Source organism: Panthera pardus, unplaced genomic scaffold, assembly GCF_024362965.1.
Source record: "Panthera pardus isolate Hobbes unplaced genomic scaffold, ASM2436296v1 HiC_scaffold_22, whole genome shotgun sequence".
NCBI lineage: Eukaryota > Metazoa > Chordata > Mammalia > Carnivora > Felidae > Panthera > Panthera pardus.
Window position 1 is genome coordinate 54,885,273 of NW_026526788.1, and position 17,429 is coordinate 54,902,701.

General features: G+C 45.2%; 1 protein-coding gene across 2 annotated transcripts in view; it reads right to left on the reverse strand.

The window, feature by feature from the left end:
- The window catches only part of BLNK (B cell linker), a 74,871-nt gene extending 58,197 nt beyond the window's left edge, over window positions 1–16,674 (reverse strand). The window contains exon 1 of one of the 2 annotated variants that reach the window (XM_053909778.1): window positions 16,366–16,674. In XM_053909778.1, the coding sequence (XP_053765753.1) occupies window positions 16,366–16,412 (47 nt within the window). In that variant the 5' untranslated portion in view covers window positions 16,413–16,674. The remainder of the gene's footprint in view (window positions 1–16,365) is intronic. The other variant, XM_053909780.1, reaches the window with a different exon arrangement.
- Window positions 16,675–17,429: the final 755 nt, after the last annotated feature.

Genomic DNA, 17,429 nt, shown 5'->3' on the forward strand with positions numbered 1-17,429 from the left:
TAAGAAGAGAGCATTTTAATCACCAGTAAGTTTAGTACAAGGCAAAATAATGTGCCTGCTAAAAAAAAAAATTGAATTAAATTAAAAACAAAAATTCAGATTGCTGGGCTTGCATCATCTCAAGGTAATAAAAATCCCAGGTGGGGCCCAGGAATCTGCATTTTAACAGACTTCTTGGACTGGTGATTCTTACACACACAGAAAGCTGAGAAGCTTTATTAAAAGAAGCAAGGCAGATTTATCTGCTTCTAGTCTAGGCTTAATTGCACAGAGCACAAGGGAAGGCCCCCAACTTCCATAGTATTTTTGCACCTGCTTGCATTGCCTGAAATTTCTTTAACAGAAAAGCTTTACTCCATATTGGGATGCTGAAGGCTTACCCAGACACTCTCTCTTCCCAGGAAAGGAACATAGGAGTTTTAGTCAATAGTGTGATGTCTGCTTGCAATAGGGGAAAAGAGCAGAAAGAATCAGATGTGGGTGCGGAGGACCAGGCTCTTACCTTCACCTATGCTCAGATCAATACAAATTTGACACAGAGCTACTTTTCATCTGCCTGCTCTCTGTTCCCTGGCAACCGGCACCAGAGCAGGGACTCCCAACTCCAGGAGCTGAATACAAACAGCCCAGCCTTTTTCAAGGGGTATTTTTTTTAATTGGAGTTAAGAGCTTACATCCATGGGCAGTCTCTATACATCTTCTTCGTAGAGGAGGTTGTCTTGATTTGGGCTACACATTAGAGTCACTTAGGGTGCTTTTAATAATCCTCATACCCAAGGCTCCCCACCAGACCATTGGCTCCCAGGTGATTCTAATGTGTGGCCAAGGTTGAGAACCACTGGCCAAATTATCACTGTAGGAAAGACCCACGGCCTAAGAGAGCACGGGAGAAGAATCCATAGATGCTGGCTGCCTTTCAGAAAAGTGTCTACAGGCTGAGAGCAGCCCTGGGATGTAGAGGGACAGAACAAATCCAGAAGGGTGGACTGGTGGACACAGAGCTCCACCAAGGCCAAGGGAGCACCGAGAAGGCACTGCACATGCGTAGTTTGGTCCCATCATCAAAAAGTAGTCCAAGATAATTTTGTATCTTTTACAAAATATCTTTCCAATAATTTTGCCAAATACAGGAGATGATTTCAAAGATGGTATTATCTGGTATTATTTTTAGTAGAAAAAATAAAAGGATCAGAAAACATCTTGCTTTCCTTTCAGCTCCTTAATGCACTCACAGAGGACCATGAAAGGCAGGTTTTAGCAGGCTTTTGCACTTCGGTCTTTTCCGGGAAAGGTGAAAGGCAGAGCAAATTAATCAGAGAAAATCCATGTTTGCTTTGGGTTTAGGAATGGATTGAAGAGCGTCTCGGATGAAAGAGACTCTTTGCAAACAAAAAGAGCAGATAAATCCTTCCTCCTTCTTCACCCCCCCACATCTTAACCACGGTCCGATCTGGGTCTAGAATTTTATTTTGTCAGTATCTGTGGGGCTGGTCCTCTGTGTATGAGGGATTTTGTCAGGGCCCTCGTCAGCTACTGTTCCTAAACCCCAGCTTTCACCAGGCCACGTCCTCCTTAAGAGTCTGCAGCAACTCCTTGGGTCTCCTGAATAATCCTGACTTTTCCTCTTGGCTGAGAGTTATTCACTGTTGCCCTGAGCTCCTGGAACCCCCGCTGACAGTGGGCTTGGATCTGTGAATTATCTGCATCTACTTGGCTGGGTACCTTAGAACATCTGCACTCTCCTCATATCCGGCTGTTTCCTCCAACATATATGTTCCTAAGATCGTCTGGAGTAACAATCTCTCTAACATCTTCCTTGGTATATATAGAGAAGAAGACATTCATTCTCTTAATTCCTTTCCACCATGAATGGAGTTTTAAAAATGTAACAATCATCACTGGGTCTGGCGATCCTTCATCTGACTTCCTCCTTTCTGAGGTATTTAAATGATCTTCGATCGTTGAGTCTGGGTTTCTTTTTAAGATGCTACTCATCATTTTTATAGTATGTTTTATTTTTGTTGTTAAATTTCAATACAAACATTGTGTGATAGAAAGTTGAAAGCTTCTGATACGAAAGAGAATAAGAAAACAATGGAATTTATAATCAGGTACCCTTGGATGCTCAGGCTTGAGCCTTCTGGGCTTTTTTTGACCCTCTTTCTCTTTGACTCTTCATCTGCTATCACCAGTTCAGTCAGTTCACCTCCAGATGATCTTTCCTGTCTCTGTTTCCTCATGCCCACTCCTTCAGCCACAGCCACTATGATCTCATGGACAATGGACAACACCAAAAGCTTCCCATCTGGGTCTCCCTACTTCAGTCCCTCCCTTCCCCCAAATTCGTTTTCTTAAATTACCCCTTTGCATCATGTCACCCCACACGTGAATGTCTTCAATGTCTCCCTGCTTCGTGCATGATAAAGGACAAACTCATTTGCTTGGCATTCAAAGGCTTCACAATTTGGACCCAACCAAACATTTTAGACATAATTATGATGCCCACTGTTATGAACCCACAATTGTTCTCCTGAGCCCAAGGCCCAGCTTAAGTGGCTCCTTTCCCTTTCCAGATTATTTCTTGGGCTCAGGAAGGAGGTCACTTAGGGAAAGAGCACTGGAGCCCAGAGAAGTGGATTCTGCTCTTATCTCTGCTGCTTCCTGGCTTCGCCAATCTGAGCAATCCCCTTCATCACTCAGTGCCTCATTTTCTCTTGTAAAACGAGAAGATTGGATTACAGGGGCGCTGAGGTCTTTTGGAGCTCTGCATTTTATTTCTGTATATCCTGGATTTATAGCACTTCAGGCAGGACTACTGATGGGCCATTTAATCTCCAGGGTTGATAGCAGTTTGTGAACTGTTACTTGGTTCGTGTGACACCTTTTGTATGCTGTATCTTAAACTTCGTTTCCTAAACTCAAAGTAGTTTTGTTTCTTCATTTTATGAAAGTAATACATGCTAATCCCTAAAAATCCATATGATGCAGACACGTAAAAGGGAAAACTACTCCTTTGGCCATAGGGAGGATCAGAGGGCTGTGAGGGCCCCTGAGAAGGGAGTGGCTGACCCGAAGTTTTGAGATGAAGTGTCCTGGGAACTGGGTCCTGATGGGAAAATCGAAATTCAGCAGGCAAAAGAGTGAGGAACAGGAGCCAGGTGGCAGAAACAGCAGGTGCCAAGGCCCGGAGGTGAAACTGGCTGGGATGTTTGGGGTCTGGTGAGAAGCTGAGAGCAGCAGGATGTGGGGTGGGTGGAGGGAAGGGGGGAGTCATAGATGAGGCTGGAGGGTGGGGTCAGGCAGCAAGGGCCTTGTTAGTCAGGCCAAGAGATGGGTTATAGGCAGCAGGAAGCCCCTGAAAACCTTTCCTCAGAGGTGTGCCCAGGTTAGGGTAGAAAAAGGGAGGAGGGGACACTGGTGGCTGGGAGACTGGTATGAAAGCAGCCCTCCTGGGCCCCAGCCCCAGTCCACGGTAGGGAAATACTAGAAGGATAACATCAAGATGCCCTTTAGTGCCCCAGCTGGGCAGGTGGAAGAACTGATGGCTGCACAGTGGACCATACTGGGGTCTGAGGCAGAACAGATCCGCAATACTGGTCCTGTCTTCATTTAAAATGTCAATATTTTGGGGCATTTGGGTGGGTCATTCAGTGAAGCATCTGACTTGTGCTCAGGTCATAATCTCACAGGTCATGAGTTCCAGACCTGCATCAGCGTGGAGCCTGCTTAGGATTCTCTCCTCTCTCCTCTCTCTCTCTCTCTCCCTCCCTCCCCCACTCTCTTTCTCAAAATAAATTAAACAAAAAACAAAATAAGTAAATAAATAAACAATAACATTTCAATTTTTTGTTCATCGTAAACTATTTTTTTTTTTGCCTTACTTTTGATTTTTAAAGCATTATCTTGAAATACTATTTAACTTACTGATGGGTGGAGGATTTCTTCTTAAAGTTTAATGTTATCATTTTTTTTTTTTACATGAAACATATATTTGTCTTCTTTAGTCTATAAACCCTGGATGAGTGCCCACGCTGGGAAAGTCAGGTGCTGGACACAGAGCTAACTAGCTTGAGCACAAATCCTTCCCCCTGGGAATGCAGGAAAAAGGTCCTGCCACCCCCTAATCTCATGACAAAAACCTTCTGGTTTATGTGAAACCAGAGGACAAACACAGACAGAGACTGGGGGATTCTCTGATTTGCACAAAATATCTTCCTTTTGGATAATTTCTGTCTCAAAGCTGAAGTCTCTGGTTATGAACCATCATCTTGAAGCAGAATGCCATTTTTAGTGACTAGTCTGCTATCTGCATGTGGCGGAGACTGTCCCATCCCATTGGCTGGCAGGCTTCCCTCCTCTGCCTCTCCAACCCTCTTCTAGTCCTGGCCCAGCTTCCTCATGTCCCTCCTTCCTGTGGCATCATTGGTGCTATCTTTAGATTTGCAAATTCAGCAGCAGAGGGGCCCTCTTCCTTCTAGAAAGTGAGTCCACACTGGAGATGGCACAAAAGTTTTGACAGCCCCTCTGTGGTGGAGGAAGCCCCCCAAGGATGAGTTAGCACCACCGTCCCATTTCGCAGATGCAGATACCAAGGCCCAGAGAGATCATGACGCTTGTCTTGTCTCGGACCACACAGCTTGGAAACCCTGACTCCTAGGGTTTGCCTGTCATTAAGGTAGTCACAGTGAGAGAAACTTTAGTAATATCGTGGATCAATCCCCTCTTGTTGTAAGGGAGGAAACTAAGTTCTAGAGAAATGTTGCCACTGCCCCAAGATTGATTAGCAAAAGGGGCTCTTGGGTGGCTTGGTCGGTTGAGCATCTGACTTCGGCTCAGGTCATAATCCCGGGATTCGTGAGTTCGGGCCCCACATCGAGCTCTGCACTGATGGTGCAGAGCCTGCTTGGGATTCTCTCTCTCCCCTTCTCTCTCCCCCTCTCTCTCCTCCTCCCTGCTCGTGCATGCTCTCTCTCCCAAAATAAATTTCAAAAACTTAAAAAAAAAAAAAAGATTGATTAGCTAAAGATTCCCCCAGCTCTTTCCATCACACCCTGTTCTTTCCCTTTCCACACATGGCTTGGGTCTCCTGCCAGAGGCTCAGCTTTTCCGTTGTAGGGACTGCGTCTTCCACTTTCTTGTGCCACAGCCCAGAGCCACCATGAACAGTCCCTGCTCAGGAAGCCATGCCGGTGGTCAGACTCAGATAATCAATAGTTCAATAGTAAAAGCTGGCGCTTAGTGAGCCTGTGTTATGTGCCAGGTGCTTTGCATCTATTACTTCACTTAACCCTCACGACCCTCTGAGGTAGGTCCTATTATTATCCTCATTTTTTACTGTGATTAAAGATAACTACACACCAGATTTATCATCTTAACTACCTCTAAGTGTCTAGATCAGTAGTGTTTTCGCCTACACATTGCATATTCACATTGTTGTGATTATCCCAGTTTTAATACATGAGAAAACATTCACTCAGAGAAGTTGAGTAATTTGTCCCATGTCCTACACCTAGTTGAGGACAGCTGGGATTCAAAGTGGGGCCTTTTGACTCCAGAGCCCATGCTCCCAACCTCCCGTGAATAACCTATGCTGGCTTGTTTCAGCCTGACCCTTACCAGGGCAGGAGGGGCCATCACCACAGGCCTCTTTGGTCACCTTCATCTCTGTCCCTGGAGAAGGCATCCGATCCTTCCACCAAGCAAGCAGTCTTTACTGGGGACACATGTGCCCCCACCACCACCCTGCTGCTGGTCCTCAAGAACTGACTTGTTGCTAGAGGGAAGCATGGGCTCTTATCTTTAAGGGCCTGTCTCTATCTTTAAGGAGGGGCAGAAAACAAAGAGGACGGGACAGATGGCAGGAGGAGAGGCAGAGGGTAGTGCAGGCAGGTGCGGAGTGGGTAGGAACGGGGTCCAGGCCCTCCGGGGTCCGGGACCTCCTGAGAAGCAGGGTGGCTGGACTCACGGAGGGAGACCAGGGCACCACGTGCCCATGTCCTTTCACGGCATCCTAGTGACAAAGACTGCCCAGGAGACCTGGCGTGGAGGGGTGCAGGCAGCTTAACTGTTAGCAACTTGTTTCTGTGGTTCTTAACCACCGTTAACCAGAGAAATTAACTTGCAAGTTTCTCCAGACACTCTACCATTTTTCTTTCTTTTCTTTCTACCGCGATCTGCAAATGCTTTGTGGTTGTCTTTGGCATGTCTGAAGTGCTGATCTGGGTTATAAGTCCAACTGGGCTGACCTGCACAGGCAGGAGTAGGGATGATCCTACGAAGGCCCTGAATCCTTTTTACAAATCCTGGCACGCTTTACCCTGTCAGAGGCAGTTAGGCACGGGGCACAGCACCCTGAGACTGCTGAGGTGACAAAGGAAATAGGCTAAACTAGACTCAAGAAGTTGTTAGATGATCTGCCACTTGCTGTGATAGTTTCTACTGACTTGCGGGGACTGCAGGGACACACTTTCCTTCCTCCCAGCACTGAGGAGGCCTTGCTGGTCCCCTCGCTCAGCCACTCACGCAGCAGGGAGGGACTGGGGGGAAGGGAAATCTCTTCCAAAAAACCATACATACATAAGCAGGTTCCAAAATGCAAAAAAGTTACAGGAGGCTCCTGTGTCCACAGATGGCACAGACTGTTGGTTTGGAACAGTCCCCAGAGGTCATGTTATTTAATCCTGTCACTGTGCTTGGCTTTGACATGCTCTTTGTTCTAACAAGGTGCAGACAGCTGACATTTTGCTATGTTCCCGGCCTCTCCTCAACCGGCATGAAAATTGCCCTGGGGAACTGATGATTCCCAAACAACATATTTGTAAAACGATGATGTGATGCATAATTCTAATCACATTTCAGAACCTTCCGAAAATGTAATTCTGTGTAATTCTAGAAAAGGAATGTGTTTTTAAGAATTTAAGCATGTTCTTTTATTTATTTATTTATTTATTTATTTATTTTCACAGAGAGAGAGAGAGAGAGAGGTGGAGGTGGGGGAGAGAGACAGTGCGTGTGAGTTGGGGAAGGGCAAAGAGAATAAGAATCCTAAACAGGCTCTGTGCTCAGCAGGGGAAGGGGACTGGGGCAGGGGGAGGGGCTGACAGGAGGCTTGATCTTACTACCACGAGATCATGACCTGAACTGAAATCAAGAGTTGGATGCCTAACCAACTGACTGAGCCACCCAAGTAACCGAGCATGCTCATTTAAATTAAAAAAAAATTTTTTTTAAATGTATATATTTATTTTGAAGGAGACAGTGAGCAGGGGAGGGGGGGCAGGGAGAAAGAAAGAATCCCAAGCAGGCTCCATGTTGTCAGCCTAGAGCCCAATGCAGGGCTCGAACCCATGAGTTGTGAGATCATGACTTGATCAGAAACCAAGAGTCGGATGCCCAACCAACTGAGCCACCTAGGCACCCCAAGCATGTCCTTTTAAAGATTAACCTTGATAGGAAAAAAGGACTCTTGCCTATGTCTACATTGGCACAATATAATATTGTCACCCACTTATCTGGGCATCCCATTTTGATAGTTAAAAGCAAAGATATTTTCAGAGAGTGAAGAGTGATTTTGAGGAATGATATTTCTAGTACGTTGAAAAATTCGGCTCAGTTAAGCTCATTTCACTGGGATCTGAGTAAAAAACCCTATTGGGGAATATCACATGTAGGGATTGAAGTGGAAAGAAGCCTTGTAATTCTTAAAAACCATCCAAAAATGCTTATTAATAATACGTGAAAACACACTTTGAAACAACATCTAATTGGTGAAAAAAAATATAGCACGGGTCCCCAAGTATAATATTTTATGGTAAGTACAGAAAATAATTTCATTGTCACTTTTTTCTATGGAGGCGAAATACACCGTGTAAAATTCACCATTTCTACCGTTTCGAAGTGTGCAATTGAGCAACTTCCTGACGGGGTGCAGCCACCACCGCTATCTAGTTGCAGAGGTTTTACATCACCCCAAAAGGAAACCTCATTCCCACAAAGAGGTCATTAGCAATTTTAAAGCAGATTTCCCCCCATTTTATTTGGAGGTATTTACACAAATACCTTTTGTTTTAATCGTTTTAAGAGGTTGTTTTCGGCAATAATCAGGTATATTAGGCCCAATCATCTGTGACTGGTTTGCAAATGTGATAATCTTTGAATGTGGAGAATGATATGAAATGAAATGAAAAGACTTTCTATTTGTAAAAAAAAAAAAAAAAAAGACTTTGACCCTAAACAGGCTGTAAAGACTGCTTAAAAGGCACAATAGTCACAGATAACGACGAGGATCTGGTTTTCCAAGGATTTGGTATTTCATTTGCCATTTTCCTTTTGAAAGTGTATTTCCCAAGTTTGTATTTTATCCCACCATCGTTATTTGCACTAAAATAAGATGACTTTCCTTCCAGCCAGGTACTGAGTGTGGACACTGATATGCTTCCTGTGCCTAAGAGATTACTCTTCATCCCATAGCAGTTTACACTTTGAACCCAGTGAAGTTGTAAAGTAAACAACGACAACAAATTGAATGGGGGGGGGGGTGTCTCTAACCCTGTAGGGAGCATCCTTAACCACAGCCCCCCACACCCAACTCCCTTTGCTTAGGCGTGGTCTCCCTCCTCCAGACTTTCCCTCCTTATCACCTGTTCTTTCCTGAACAAAGTCCCATTCTTTCAGCTAACAACTGTGGACTGAGCCACCTCTGTGCGGGAGAGAAAAGCCCAGCTATCTGCCCTCTAGCCTCAGGGATGTTGGTGACAGTGCCTTAATGCCTTAACCTATTACCCTCGGTGAGCTTTCATTTTGAACCAGGACTCTGAGACACTGCCTTATCCCGCATGGATGCCTCTTTAATGACACAATTTGGGAAAGCCCCGGCCAGGAGGGACTTGGGGGAAGGAAGCATCCACGGATCTCTTCCTCTCTGTTTAACATATTCACTGCTACAACACCCCTGTTATGTTATATGTTATTATAATAATGTATGATATTACTTTCCAGATGAAAAGGTTGAGGCGAAAAGGGATTACATGACCCTTTCAAAGACCATGAGCTAGTAAGTACAGAGAAGTATTCAAATCCAGGCCTGCCTGATTTCAAAGATCCTATTCTTTCCAGTATGGCAAAAACACCTTTCTGAGCACTTCTTAAATTATACCACGTTGGTCCTGTATGCTCGGTCTGTGCGTGAGACCAACTCTTCTCTTTATAATTACAGCTTACTCTCAGACTACACAAACGACTGTGGGAACGTTCTTGGAAAAACATGTATCCGTAGATATCAAATGTGCTGGGTCAGCACAGAATTCAAGTGCAGACCAGGAAACCTGTAAGAGCCTGAAATACTGATGGGCATGGTTCTGTAGGGGTTTCTGGGGTTTCTCACTAGTAAATTAGTTCTTTTAGTTAAAAAAAAAAATGTCTAGGGGCGCCTGGGTGGCTCAGTCGGTTAAGCGCCCAACTTCGGCTCAGGTCATGATCTCGCAGTTCGTGAGTTCCAGCCACACATTGGGCTCTGTGCTGACGGCCTGGAGCCTGCTTTGGATTCTGTGTCTCCCTCTCTCTCTGCCCCTCCCTCACTCACACACTCTCTCTCTCTCTCAAGAAATAAATAAACATAAAAAAATTTTTTTTTTTAATATCTAGGGCAAATACAGAATATAGACTAACCTGGACCAACCTCTATTGGTCAACACCTGACACAGGGTAAAAAAAAAAAAAAAAAAAAAAAAGAGGGAGTGGCCTATGTACTCCCTTCTCCCAGCAGGCAAACAGAGAGCGACGGTTCTGGAGAAGGATCGGCTGGCTATGTGAGCTCCGACAGTGACTTCACCTCTCTGGGCCTTAGGTTTCTTGCCTCAGAAATAAAGTTGCTAAAGAGACGGCCTCCCAAGTCCTCGCCAGGAGACCTGTGTGATCTGGATGGGGGCTTCTCCGCTGCTGTCCGTGTCCTTCCACAGAGAAGGGGGAGCAGGCTCAGCTGGCGTGGCTCAGGGAACCTGTGACCAGAACTGACTACATCATTTCTAGGGGCCCAGGAAGTCCAGCAAGCGTGTGCAGTGAGAACACTGAAGCTGTCCTTGAGGCTTAGACATCAACGGCCCTGAGCAAACAGAGAGACACAGGGCCACCTTAAAGAAGCAGAAAGGCTGACACAGAAGAGGGGCTGGCAGAGGGGAATCACAAAGCAAGAGACACACGCGTCCGATGGGGAGAGAGTGGCAGCCCCTCTGACCATTATCCAACAGAGACAGAGTCTGGTTAAGCAGACTCAGATGGTTTCCCTGGCAAGGTCATAGCCATAGTGGGCAAGGGCACTGCAGCCCTTTGGCTTGGAAGCAGGATCTGGGGTCACCCATGAGCCTGAGCATCTGACACTACAACACGCAGCAGCCCCACACCAGCCTGGACTCCTTGCACGCATACCCTCTCATCATTCCCAATAGTGTAAGAGGATCACACCAACTGCTCACCTCTGGATAAGGCCAACACCAATTTAAAGAGTCATGGGAGGCTGGATAGAGGACTCCTTTCTACTAAAGCTGGAATAAACTCTTTTAAAAAAAAGTTGCACCCTCAAAACCCAGCCATCAGTTTCACAAAATATACACCAGTGGCCATGGGGAGATCAGGCAAGAAAGGGTGATTGTGCTGCAGAAACTATCCAAGGTGATGGCAGAGTTATTTGGATCCGTGCCTCACAGTGCTGCAGCATCTTCACATGGGACTGAGAAGACATTAAAGGGTGGACCGATACATAGCGTCTCATCCCCCACACCTCAACCTGTCTTTTATCCCGAAACATTCTACCCATGGACCTCGGGGCAACGCATTCTGCTCTAGGACAGACACAGCATACCCACCTCTGTCCAGTTTGGCTATAGGATCAGATCTATAAGCCCTTGGACTTCCTAATAGCTATGTTACCACTTAATTGGCTTTTTATCCCAACTCTAAGGATTTCCACTCATGGTTTACCTGGTCTGCTTACAGAGGTAGAAACAGAGACTATTCCAAGATGACCTTATGCCTGGAGATCTTTCCTGCTCTCGTTTCTCTGGAGAGAACAACATATACCCCATTGGTGCATATCGTTTGTGGAATCTAGTTTTATTTGACCCTAAAATTTTTTTAAAATAGTAACTCATTGAAATATAGGCCCCAGCACCTCTAGCCCTTCTCCTTGGCAACCCCTCACCCAAACCGTCCCAGATAGAGGAATATCAGAAGGCTTATCAATTGCAAAGATATATATTCTAAACTTTAAACACATACCATCTCTATAAGAATATACAAATGAAGAGGGGCTTCCTGTTCGAGACAGAATTCATTTACTTGGCCTAAATCAGTTTCTCAACAGCAGCTCTATTGAAATTTTTGGCGATTCTTTGCTGTGAGTACTGCTCTGTAAGTGTAGGATGCTTACCAGCACCTCTGGCGTCTACCTGTTGGTGCCAGCAGCACCCCCTCCACATTTGTGATGATCAAGTGTCCCCTGGGGGACGAAAGTGCCCCTGGTGGAGAAGCACCGATCTAAATGATGCAGCCAGGCCTTCGCGGAGGGCAGCAGAAGGAGGCTTCCGTGGAGTCTCTAAAAAGCCACAGAGACCTTTCCGTTTCCTTGCTACAAGCTATCATTCAATTTTTTTTCTTATTCATATTCTTTGTTTTAAAGTTTACTTATTTATTTCGAGAGAGAAGTGAGCAAGCATGAGCGGGGGAGGGACAGAGAGAGAGGGAGAGAGAACCCCTAGTGGACTCTGTGCTGTCAAGGCAGAGCCCGACACGGGACTCCATCTCACAAACCTTGAGACCATGACCCGAGCCAAAATCAAGACTTGACGCTCAACTGACTGAGCCCCCCAGGCGCCCCTCCTATTCGTATTCTTTAACCAGCCTAGATTCCTTGATGCTGCTGCATGTGGGCAAGAGGAAGATCCTCTTTGAAAATGAGCCAAACAGTAAATTCTCCACTGAACAGATGAGGTTCGTCATCCGTGGGGGAAAATCAAGAGACTATCTGTAAATGTCTGCCTGAAGTTCTCTGGAGAGACCTACTCCAGAACTACTCTCTGGAGTAGTACCAGCCCAGTCTCCTCCAATTCCGTGATGTAGGAGTCTTGGCTGGAATGTAATTGTGGTTCCATCCTTGCGAACCTAAGTAAGTGTATCACAGCCCACTTCGAGACCAGTTGCGTGAAAAGAAGGGAGTTGTTCAGCTATGGTACCCTGGCAATCACTGGATCCAGGACAGAGGGTGCTTTGGACACGTGGACTCTGGTTTAGGGTTTTCCTGGCACAACCATGCCCAGAGTGGGTGAGAAAGAGTGCCCCGAGTTTCCCTAGCCAATGACCCTGAAAGCTATAAATACTAAGCAAATTCTCGTAACGTGGCTCCAGGGTAGCTTGCCCACAAGGAGAAAGAGGCCTTGTCTGAGGAGTCCATCCATTGGTGTGACACAAGAAGTCCCAGTTGAGCAGTTTCTCGGCTGACATAATGCAGATGGGCAGTGTGAAGAGAAATACTTCCTGGGAAGTCTATCTTGTCTCTACCATTAGATGCTGTGCCTTCTTTTTCCTTCCCTCATGAGCACAGGCCTCTGCCCTAAGCTTATAAAGAATGAGAAGAGAGATGCTCCCAGACACATGTATGTTCAAGAGTTGCTCTACCCATCATGAGGCCCTGGGCACCTTCCTGCTCTGCTTGCCATTCTAATTCAAGGGGGTTGGGTCCATTACCGTGAGGAGAAAGAGAGACCGCAAATGGTCACTCATGATATGTGGGTTGAAGTACTGGCTATTGTGTTTACTTTTTATTTACTTGTTATACTGACCATGAAGCCAATGCCATTCTTGGCACGTCAGCCCATGTTGTCTTACTTCATCTTCACAAAAAGGCTGTGAGGAAGGCATCTCTAGTTTTGACACCTGAGGAAACTGAAGCTTACGGAAGTTGAGTGACTTCCTCAGGACCCATATGCTAGCGATGGGCCGTTGAAATTCAGCCCTTTTGAGCTCCAATTGCATTGTCCTTCTAAATACGTCACAGCAACCTCCTAGGTGACCTTGTTGGATGCTGTGTAGTTGTGTTTTCTGACCTCACTGTTTAGGGATGGACAGCTTTCAAAGATGGATGATTCAGTCAGGAAACGTCTCCTGAAGGCCTTGGGATAAAATCATTGAAAGCTGTCTATCTTTAAACAGTAGGGTCAGAGAATAGTCTCCATGCCTAAACGATCACACGACATTAGAGCCGAGAGGGGCTTCGGGAATTGGCTCGTCCAAACTCGGCATTTGCAGATGGGGGACACAGGAGAGGGGAGGACTTATCCAGGGTGGCGTGGTAGAAAAGCCATACATGGAATATACGGAAGCTTCATTAAAGAAAGACTACAGGGTGCGGTAGGTGAATGGGGGTGCAGAGAGGGATGAATTAGAGTTAGGGTTGATGACGATGCAATTGACGGAAATAGGGAGGCTCAGAGATGGAGCTAGTGGCAGAGAGGTGAAAATAAGGTGAATTTCTTTCCTTTTTTAAAAAAGTAATTTCTACATCTAATTGTGGGACTTGAACTCACGGCCCCAAGATGATGAGTCACATGTTCTACCTACTGAGCCAACCAGATGCCCTGGTGAATTTGTTTCTGAAGAACTGAACTTGAAAAGCCAAGTAACTGGAAATTCCAAGTGGAGATTCCAAGACCTGAGGAGAGAAGCCATGTCCCAGAAGCTGTGAAATTACATCTCCAAGTGAGAGTCCTGGCAGTGAGATCCGGACACCCAAGACAGGGCTCTGCTGTGCTCGACAGATTTTTAGCCACTCAAGTTAAGGCAGAGGAAGGGTGTTTGTCACATCTACAGTCCTTGCAAAGCTAAATGCCACACGTGTCACAATCAATAGGTAAAATAACCAAAATGGCCACAAAGAAGAACTGAAATGAACATAAACTTTACCTAGGATCAATGCAAAGTTCTGCATTTATGTTCAGGAAATCAGTTGCACAACTACGGAATTAAGAAGAAAGAATAGCAGTGATATTAATGACTGCCAGTTTTAATCTAACAGTTATTATGTTCCAGGATCACTATGTGCCCTTGATGGACACCCACCATCTCTCTATTTTTGTGGCTAAGAGTTTAGGCAAAGTCTCATATAAATTTTGATAAACCAAAGGATATAAACACAGCTCTTCACTTATACTGTCACCTGGTACCAAATAATTGCAGTTAGGCAACTTTCCGAATCGGTGTCAGTCAGGACAGAGGCCACAAATCACAGGGATCAAGTATTTCATTTCCCTATTCTTTGACATCCCACCTAATTACAGAAAAGATTTAAGGTGGTGCTTCAAGTCCATCATGTTTACAATTTCCTGTCTTTGAAAAGCTCCGCGTCGGCAGTGCACATTTTACCAAAACAGGCCAATTCTGTAAAGACAACTGAGTAACCAAGTGGAAAAAAATTTACTTCTGCTTCAGCGGATGAGTGTAGTGTATGATTATCCACAATATAATTTTGGTTTCCCGCCCTATAATCTATGGTTGTATACTGCCTATTGACCACTCACTCTGTGATTAAGCTGGACTTTGTCCCAGGGGGCAGAGGGTGGAGCTCATATGATGATTCAGGTTCTATTCCCTTTCCTTATTTAAATTCCCATCTGGATTTCCTAAAAGAGGTTCTAAGGCTTAGCGTAGCTCCAGGTTATGGAATGTCTGGAAAGGACTATATAAAACCCTCTTGCTCATTTGAGAGAAGCCCTAATATCCATGCCTTGTTGGTTTCTTTGGCATGTCTTTCCTACACTCTTTTCCTTTCACTTCTTACTGCTGTGCCTCAAGTCCAGACCTATGGCACTAGATGCTTAGGCTGCTTAACTGGCCCCATTACAGAGTATCCCTGCCCCCTATTACATGCTTGCTGTCATGCCATTTCTATTCCTGTAAACCATTCTCTAACTCCCTGTGGTTAGAGCCCTCACTGTCCTTTGTGAGCTGACCCCACCCTACACATCCCAATTTACCAGGACCTTCTGGTTCCATACACCCTACTCCATAGTCTCTGTTGGACAGAACACTCTCATCATCCCACCAATGGACTGTGTTCAAGTCCAGTTCCAAGTTGCGTTTCTCTATTTCCTCCCTCCCGGCTCATTGTTTTTCCTCCAATTCTCACCCTACTTTTGTCTTACTTGCCTCTCAAACCTAGCTCTTGAAGCATTTTCTCCATGAAATCTTTCTCAGCTACTCCAATTCCCTTCTTATCTTCATTTAGTCTCTTACTACTTTCATTGATTCATCTGACACCCCCCCCCCCCCCCCCCCCCCGCCATGAGAGTGTAGTGACTCAAGACCAAGGGAAAGACTGAGGTACCTTCTTGGCCCCTGTCAGTGCAGGTCAAACCAAAGTACCCAACAACACACCCTTGAAATGGCTGACCGTGCTGATGGAGCCTACTGGTCCCAGATCAGCAGTTCATTTCAAAACACCATTTACCGAACACCTAACCGGTATAGGATCCAAATTCTCACTGTGAAGGGCGGTCACTCTGTAAATTCCAGACTCATTTCTCTTAAATTTTGTCTCAAAACCTCTAATTGTCTAGCTCTTTATTATTTGTGATAATTTACTTGTTGCACGTGTCACATCACCCATGACAAACTGAAGGTCAAAGTGGTAGTCGGAATATAAAACACTCACTGAACATTTAAAATTTCCAATCTCCAACAACCATGATGCTGTTACCATGAACTAAAAAGATCTTCAAAATAAAAAGTTGGGATACTGTCTTTTCCACAGCTCAGAGGAGTTGTTTGATTCCTGCCCCTTGGGCCACTTCTGGTTTTTAATTTCTAAGTGGCTTTTTATTAGATAATTGCTATAGTGACAAAATAACACTGGAAAAACAGATCTCATGTCCCCACACAATTGTGATATCCACCCACAAAATAAATAAGAGACAACTGCAATGAATACAAATGATTACAACCATCTTTAAACATTAAATAGTAATCCACAATGAAATGGTTGAGATTCAGATTAGACAAACGCATCCTTCGAATAATTTGTTGTATTCAGGCTCTGAAAGCTGAACTTCAGTAGAATCTAAGTCCTTGGATTTTCTTTTTTACCGTCTCCCCAGGGCTTCCTACATGCATCTTTCAATGACAAAAGCCAGCTAGAATAAGCCCACTTGTTCCTACATATTTCTTTAAAAACTCAGGGTACTTCTCTATAGCAATTGCCACCCACTGCCTTACAACTAGCAAAGTATTCCAGGATTTCAGTTTTTCTCAGAATCAGTAGATCATTAAAAAAAAAAAAAAAAAAAAAAAGGAAGGAGAAGTATTGGATGGGGAAAATCTTACCTCAACTTCTGACTGGCAGGGACAGTTATTTTGTTAAGCTTGTCCATTCTTTTTGTTAATTATAAGAGCCACGAATAACCGTCAGTGGTAAGGTCAGCAGTCACTGGCCCTCCTAGGGAGTAGCATGGTAAGCCTTTGATCTCAAGGGTCCCAGTCACTTGAGTCTGATTTCCGAGAGAGTGCAGGCTGCTGGCAGACACCTACACTAGGGAGAAGTAAAACTTGCTCGAGCACATAGTCAAGTTTCATGTTTCTACACAATCATGTGATCTGGGTAGCCAGCCAGCTCGGCTGATTACTCCACGTTGTGTAAACTTTAATAGTGAAACCTATTGGACATGCAAATTTCTTTCCAGCTGCTTTCTTTTATAACCAGATTTGTAATCAGGTCAGGACGGGCTTCTGGCTGGTCACTACTTCCTGTTGTCCCAAACACATATAGTCCCTGTTTTCAGCAGGTGTCATTCTGTCCCCAGTAGCTTCCTGGGCTCAAGAAAAAGCAGAATAATCAATTCTCAGGTCTCTTTGGGACTTTCTGCTCATTTGCATAAATTTATGGATAAACTTTTCCACTTAAAGAACCATGATATGAAAATAGCATTTCTGTACTGTCATTTAGCGAGCAGAAGGCAGTTTAAGATCAGGGAGGAAGAAAATGAGAGAAACGGTTCCTTTTATGCCTGGCACGCTTCCCTGTAGCCAGCAAGCACACCCTGCTCACCTTGGTGAGGAAGGTGCACATTTACCACATTTGCCCAGGTGACCAGTCCTCTTCTGGGTCTGAAGAATACAGAGAAAGGACAGAGTAGAGGTTCCAAGTTGCCTCTTCTGGTACAGACCCCAGGTCTGGCTGAAGATAGAGGGGGAAGGAGAGGAAGAGAAGAACTGAAGGAGATGGGGTGGGGGAGTGAAGAAGAGAAGGGAAAAGAGGAGGAGGAAGAGGGGAAGAGGAGGAAGGAAGGGGGAGAAGGTGGAAGGAGGAGGGGAGGAAAGAGGAAGAGGAGGAGGGGAAGGAGGTGGAGGAAGAGGGGAGGGAGGTGGAGGAGGGGAGGAGGAGGAGGGGA